Raw genomic sequence first — 8,244 nt, forward strand, 5'->3', positions numbered from 1 at the left:
CTGGAGCACTGCCTTTTAGTCGAGCAAATCGACCCCAGGACTTATTCTTTGGAAGCCTAGTTCTATCGGTCTCTTTTGCTGAACCGCTAAGTTATGGGGACGTAAACACACCACCATCGGTTGTCAAGCGATGCTTGCGGGACAAACACAGGCACACAAACATATACACACACATACATACATATATACAATGGGCTTCTTTCAGTTTCCTTCTACCAAATCCATTCAAAAGGCTGGAACCATGTGGTTGGTAAGCAATCGACTTACCACACAGCCACTCCTGTGCCTATATATATATTCTTTTACAAATATGATATGATATATATATATATATACACACACACACACAAATATTCTATAATTATAAACATAATTATAATTAGGGGTCAGCTAATTATAATGATGCTTATAATTATAGAATATTTGTATAATTTTACCTAAAAAGGTCATTTTAACGTACCGATCTACTAGGTAAAATTATTAATTATTAATTAATTAATTGATTAATTAATTAATTAATTTTACCCTTTCATTATTAATATTGTGTGTGTGTATATATATATATATATATATATATATATATATATATATATCATCACTTAATGTCTATTTTCCATGCTGGTCGTGGTTGAATATATAACTTTATGGACACATATAGTATCATACATATGCATACATACATACCTAAGTGTGTGTGTGTGTGTGTATCTATATATATATATAAACATACTGTCGCATCTACATACCAAGTATATCTACAATCGTATACATACCTGAGCATTTCTGTGCACCAGAGTTTCCAAAACTGAACAATGTTCCTGGAATATAGAAAAGAAGTTGTAGTTGTAGTAATGGTGGTGGTGGTGGTGGAAGTAGTAGTAGTAGGGGAATGTGAGGGTGAAAAGAGAGGGCCACATTCCTCACCTTACCTGGCAAATTTGCAGAAAGGCAAACAAGTGTGATAAATATGTCCCCAACAAAATAAGCCTACAATCTGTCAGAATGTGTTTGTTTGATGGGGAATATGAAGCTAGGAGTGGCACCTGCTCTCGTTGATAGTAAGGGTAATCAAAGACCTGAGGAGCTCAGGCACCGATTCCCCTGTTTTGGACATCCTATTTCTTTTGTTTGCTGTTGGTATTTCATATGTTTCATCAAATTCAGTTCTATATAAGCCTTCACTCATGGTGTTTCTGTTTGTACTTCTAAAGGGCATTCATCCACTATCTTTAGGGAAGATACAATAAATTATAATTTTTGCATATTTCAGTTATTGCATTGTGGCCATGCTGGGGCACCACCTTCAAGGGCTTGGTAAAACAAATCAACATCATTACTTATGTTTAATTCTGCTACTTATTCTGTTGATTTTTTTGGTTGAACCACTAAGTTATGGGGATATAAACAAACTGTAAATGGTCATCAAATGATGGTGGTAGAGAGAGAGAGAGAGAGAGAGAGAGAGAGAGAGAGAGAGAGAGAGAGAGAGAGAGAGAGAGAGAGAGAGAGAGAGAGAGAGAGAGAGAGATAATAAAATGCAAATAAACAAATAAAACCACTCAGGCTAGATATATAAAATATACATATATAAATAGAGAGAAAACATAGACCTCTCTCTATTTACATGTATATCATCATCATCATCGTTTAACATCCGCTTTCCATGCACTGAAGGCTGGAAAGACAGAAGGCTGCACCAGACTTTAATCTGATCTGGCAAAGATTCTACAGCTGGATGCCTTTCCTAATGCCAACCACTCTGAGAGTGTAGTGGGTGCTTTTACATACCACTGGCACAAGGGCCAGTCAGGTGGTACTGACATCGATCATGCTTAAATGGTGCTTTTTACATGCTACCTACACAGGAGCCAGTCTGGCAGTACTGGCAATGATCATGCTCAAATGGTGCTTTGTATGTGCCACAGTCACAGGAGCCAGTCAGCGGCCCTGGCAGTGATCACACACAAATGGTGCTTTTAACGTTCCACTGGCATGAGTGCCAATCAGGTGGTAATGTCATCGGCCACAACAATGATTTCACTTGCCTCAACAGGTCTTTGCAAGCGTAGTTTATTGTCCAATGATCGAAGGGTACTCTTAAATGGGCTGGTTATACAGCACTGGCATAGGCCACAGTTATGGTCGCACTTGGCTTGTTGGGTCTTCTCAAGCACAGCATATCTCCAAAGGTCTCTGTCACTTGTCATTGCCTCAGTGAGAGCCCAATGTTTGAAGGTCATGCTTCACCACCTCACCATAGGTCTTCCTGGGTCTACCAACACTGCCAGATATTTTAAGCATCTCTGTAGTGATTCCTGATGGACTGGCAGCTTTTCCTGTCTTCATACTCTTAATTGCTTTATCTACCAAGGTACTGTCAATTTGGATAGCTGGTCCCTCTGTTGGGTCAACATTTGGTAGACTCTCTCCTTCCCATTCATTCTCTTCATTTAGCAACCTTTCATAGTGGTGTCTCCAATTCTCTCTCCTTGCAGCCTTGTTAAATGCAAGTGAGCCATCATCCATGTGGACACATTTCTCTCCTATGATATCATGATTCTCTCTCATGCACTGTCTTGCAACAAAAAACACCTCAAGTCTTTGGTCCTCATGATGCAGAACATTGGCAATTTTTTTCTTATCCGTTTCCCCTCTGGCTAAATAAACCTGTCTCCTAGCTTCCCTTCTGGTAGTCTGATACAATTCCCTGCTACCACCATTCTTCCAGTCCTGTTTCTTTTCCCTAATGAATCTGTCAACTACATTGTTCCACCACCATGTTACCTTGGGTCGAGAGGGGACTTTGCACCATCCACAGATCTGGTCAGTGGCCCTCAACAGGTTGTCCCGTAGAAACCTCCAGTTGTCTTCCACATAATGTGATGCTATATCCCCCTCTATTTCGCCAAAAGCTTTGAGTAATACATCTCTAAATTTCTATCCATTCATAGGATCCTTAAGCTTCCAGACCCTTCCCCTCCTTGCTGGTCATCTTCTGGGCATCTATTTAGCCCTGATCCTGATGTCGCTAACTACTAATCTATGTTGTGGGGTCAATTCTTCACCTGGGAAGGTTTTGGCATTTATAAGTAGCCATCTTTCCCATTTGCTGGCGAGGATGTAGTCAATTTGACTAGTGTGTCTATCAGATCGGTAGGTGAATAGGTGACAGGCAGGTTTCCTGAAGTTAGTATTGCAAACCACAAGGTCATTTGCATTGCAGAACTCCAGTAGCTTGGTTCCCTCCTCATTGTGGGAACCAAAACCATAGCCTCCATGTACGCCATGGAAGCCCCCTGCATGTTGTCCAACATGCCCATTGAAGTCACCAGCCACAAAGAGAAGGTCCCTGTCATTCGTCGACGAGATAGTCTGTAAGAGGGTATCATAAAATCGGTCTTTCTGTACATCAGGCAGCCCCAGCTGAAGGGCATAGGCCAAGATAATGGTTGCTAACCTATGATGAAGCACTAATCTAATAATCTTAAGCATTCTGTCACATACTCTGACTACCTCGATTACCTTATCAACCCATTTCTCTGCAAGAAGTATACCCACGCCCCCAACCCCGTCAGTGTTCCCTGTCCAGAATATCTTATACTTATGTTCTTTGCCTGTGAGGAACCCCCTCTCCATCTTACTTCTTGGATGCAGCACAAATCTACATGTCTCTGTTCAAGTATCTCAACAATCTCACCAGACCTACCTTTCAATGTGCCCACATTGATTGTGCTAATCCTGAGGGTGTGGGAGGTGTGGGCCTATGAGACCCTGGGAATGGGGGACAGCACCGTCATGTACCTGAAAAGAAAGTTTGCATTTGACAGAACTCATGTACATGCAATAGTCTTCAGCCTGCATACACCACACCATCATTTCTATGCACTACATGATTACTACAGCCCAAGTAGTTTTATTTGTTTATTTGCTTCATTATCTCTATGTCAGCTCACCTGGATTTCTCTTATAGCCACTCTTTACCCAACAGACTTAGTCTTTGGGTAAATATGTTTGTGACATATTTCAATTTCTAAAGGTAAATTCACTGCAGTTACTGTGGAGAAATAATTATTTCTTATGGTAAAAACATGTATATAATATATCTGATTTGTGCTGTGCTGCCCCTGTTGGATTTCCAGACACATTTCTAGCTCTTTAGCCATATCAGTGGGAGACATCAAAGAGAGTGGCTGTGACATAAGAAGCTTGCTTCCCAATTACATGGTTCCAGGTTCAGGTCCATTGTGTGGCACCTTAGGTAAGTGTCTTTTGCTATAGTCTCACGTTGACCAAAGCCTTGTGAGTAGACTTGGAAGACAGAACCTGAAAGTAGCCCACTGTATGTGTGTGTGTGTGTGTGTGTGTGTGTGTGTGTGTGTGTGTGTGTGTATTTATGTGTGTGTGTCTTTGTGTCTGTGTTTATCCCCCCCACCACTATTGCTTGACAACCGATGTTGGTGTTTGTGTCCCCGTAACTTAGTGATTCAGCAAAAGAGACTGATAGAATGAGTACTAGGCTTACAAAGAATAAGTCTTGGGCTTGATTTCTTCAACTAAAACTCTTTAAGGTAGTGCTCCAGGATGGCCACACTCAAATGACTGAAACAAGTAAATGAATAAAAGAACAGTAAAAGAGTGTATGTATATGTATGAGCAATGGGCTTTCACAGTTTCTGTCCAATTTCACTCACAAGCCAAATGGTTGCAAAGCAAGCTTCTTAATCACTCATTTAGTATTTTTTCTTTTCTTCCCCAAGCTAAAAAATGTCAGAAAGCAAAGTACTTGAAGCAGGATGTTCTTTCAGCCCAACATTCTTTCAGTTACCACTCTTTACCTGTCTTTTTAATGAAGAGAATTTTAATCCTGGTGGAATCTGAAAGTACTGAGTTAGTGGATGATGTGTTGATAGGAAATGTCAACAAACATTACTAACCATAGCTCAGCTGTCTGAAGTGTAAGCCACCATCGATTGCAAACATCCACAAAGACACACAAATGTGCATGCACATGCACACGCACACACAAATACATGCATAAAAACATATCAATATCGTCATCATTTATATATACATATACACATATTTATATATGCACACATACACACATATATACACACACACATAAATATGCATACATATGTATACACACACAGAGAATTCAGGGTTTGCATAATTATCTTTATACTTATTTCAGTCAGTAGTCCATGGCCATGCTGGGGTTGAATGAATCGACCTTTGTATTCATCTTATTCTATCAGTCTCTTTCACTGAACCATTAAGTTACGGGACATAAACACACCAACACCAACACCAACACACACAGACACAAAGAGACATACACACACGCACGCGCGCACAGACACGCACGCGCGCACACACATGCACACACACACACACATGTACACACACACGCACACATATATGATGGGCTTCTTTCAGTTTCTATTTACCAAATCCACTCACAAGGCTTTGCTTTGCCCAACACTATAGTAGAAGACACTTGGCCAAGGTGTCATAAGTAGGACTGAACCTGGAGCCATATGATTGATAAAAGACATTTTACCACAAAGCCACCCTACCCCTTGTGTACTGATAACTATATTAGTCAATTAAATTACCAAATTTGTCCAATTTTCACATGTTATTTTTGTATTTTTACAATTTTACAATATTTCATACTACAATATTACATGTACTTTCATGCTTTATAGAAGTAACAAAGTAAGATAAACAATTTTTCAAATGTAAGCAGTATATTTCCTTGCTATTAACAATCTTCAGGTGAATATTTATCAGTAGAAACAAACAAACAATGACCTTCTCTTTGACAACTAATTGCCAAATGTCATAAACATATACACATTACATATATATATATATATACAGGGTGTTGTGAATAAACTGTTGTCTAAATTATGAAAAAATGAAAATAACACTGACATCTCATTTTAACAGATATACTCTTTACTCTCTTTTACTTGTTTCAGTCATTTGGCTGCGGCCATGCTGGAGCACCGCCTTTTAGTCGAGCAAATCGACCCCAGGACTTATTCTTTGGAAGCCTGGTACTTATTCTATCAGTCTCTTTTGCTGAATCACTAAGTTACAGGGACATAAACACATCACTGTCGGTTGTCAAGTGATGTGGGGGGAGGACACAAACACAGACACACAAATATATACACACACACACATACGTATATACGACGGGCTTCTTTCAGTTTCCGTCTACCAAATCCACTCACAAGGCTTTGGTTGGCCTGAGGTTATAGTAGAAGACACTTGCTCTACGTGCCATGCAGTGGGAATGAACCCGGAACCATGTGGTTGGTAAGCAAGCTACTAACCACACAGCCACTCCTATGCCTATGATATATTTATCAAAAATACATAAAAATATCTTGAAATATAAAGAGTAAATCTATTCAATAAAATCGCCATTGGCTTCAGAATCTCCTGCAACTCTTCTGAATGGTCTCCTTGTTTAAACTGCCATAATCCTTGCCTTCAGGTCATCTTTGGTGTTACAAGGAGTTTTGTTGGTCTCTTGCTCAACTGTGCCCCACACATAATAATCAAGAGGGTTGCAGTGTTTGAGATGTTAGGGGTGATGTGGTTGCAGAAATTGTCCGACAGCCGTAACTGGCCTCTCTTGCTCGTGTGGCAGGGTGCAGAGTCCTCTTGACCCAGGGCAACACCAACTCCTCCAGGCACTTGTTGTAAGCCACTGTATTGAGTCTGAGGCCATGTGGGAAGATGAATGGAGGCATAACGTCACCATCACTAGTGATCACTCCAAACACCATGACATTGACTGGATGTTTGATTTTTATCACTCCTCAGATTGACATCCAAACACTCTGAAATGTTCGTAATGGAGATTCGGGAGTGAATTCCAAGCAGTACAACATGTCGTTTCCAAATTTCTGGCAGAGTGAATTGCATCATGGTGCTGTTTTTCTCACAGACAGTGCACAACTGACCCTACTAGACAAAATCAAAAACAAACAATGTGCATGTACGAAATGAAAAATATTAAATGGTGACAGTTTACCCATCACACCCTGTATGTATATGTATATATATATATATATATATATATATATATATATACATATATGGTGCTTGCTTCCCAACCACATCGTTCTGGGTTCAGTGTCTTCTACTATAGCGTTGGGCCAACCAAAGCCTTGTGAATGGGTTTGGTAGATGGAAACTGAAAGAAGCCTGTCATATATATATAATTCATTAAATTCTTTAAAGTGTTTCAACTTTAAAACTGTGGTCATGCTGGGGCACCACCATTGTATATGTATATATCTATGTGTGTGTGTCTTTGTGTCTGTGTTTGCCCCCACCATTGCTTGACAACTGGTGCTGGTGTGTTTACATCCTTGTAACCTAGCGGTTCAGCAAAAGAAATCAATAGAATAAGTAAGAGGCTTTAAAACATAAGTCCTGGGGTTGAATTGTTTGACTAAATCGTTCAAAGCTGTACCCCAGCATGGCTGCAGTCAAATGACTGAAACAAGTAAAAGATGTGTGTGTGTGTGTGTGTGCAGATGTGACTGTGTGATAAGAAGTTTGCTTCCAACTGCATGGTTCTTGGTTCAGTCCTAGCCCCTGGCTAACTAAAGCTTTCCGAGTGGATTTGGTATATGGCAACTGAAAGAAGCCCATCATAAATATTTATGTGAATATGTGTCTTTGTGTTAGTCCCCCAGCATCACTTGACAACCAGTTTTGGTTTATTCACAGCTCCTGTAATGTAGGTGGTTCAGCAAAAGAGACTGATAGAATAAGTACTAAAAATAAGATGTAACATATATATGTGTGTGTGTGTGTGGAGGCATGTGGCTTAGTGGTTAGGGTGTCAGAACCATGATCGTAAGATTGTGGTTTTGATTCCTGGTCTGGGCAACGCACGTTGCTCCTGTCCACTCAGCTGGCAAAAATGAGTAACGCTACGATGGACTGGCGTCCTGTCCAGCTGGGGAACACATACGCCATTGAAACTGGGAAACTGGGCCCATGAGTCTGGCTAGGCTTTAAAAGGGCGCATTTTTTTTTTTGATATATATATATATATATATATATATATATATATGGCCTGAAGATTAGCTATACTTTTGAATACTTTTGATTTCGATCGATTCATTTTGAATTGATTTGATTTTTATTTGATTTTCTATTTGAAAATATGGTTATGAAACACGTGTAGTCATTTTTACTATTTTAATATTT

At 39.8% G+C, this 8,244-nt stretch overlaps 1 protein-coding gene across 3 annotated transcripts in view; it reads right to left on the bottom strand.

Annotated features, from left to right (window-relative positions):
* The window catches only part of LOC106873345 (uncharacterized), a 253,626-nt gene that overhangs the window by 171,504 nt on the left and 73,878 nt on the right, over positions 1–8,244 (bottom strand). For all 3 annotated transcript variants that reach the window (XM_052977316.1, XM_014920673.2, XM_014920674.2), the window contains exon 2: positions 774–818. Coding sequence is in view for 2 of the 3 variants with exons in the window: in XM_014920673.2 (XP_014776159.2) it covers positions 774–818 (45 nt within the window). In the remaining variant the exon portion in view is untranslated. The remainder of the gene's footprint in view (positions 1–773; positions 819–8,244) is intronic.

The sequence above is a fragment of the Octopus bimaculoides genome, chromosome 28, assembly GCF_001194135.2.
Source record: "Octopus bimaculoides isolate UCB-OBI-ISO-001 chromosome 28, ASM119413v2, whole genome shotgun sequence".
In the NCBI taxonomy this organism is placed as follows: Eukaryota; Metazoa; Mollusca; class Cephalopoda; order Octopoda; family Octopodidae; genus Octopus; species Octopus bimaculoides.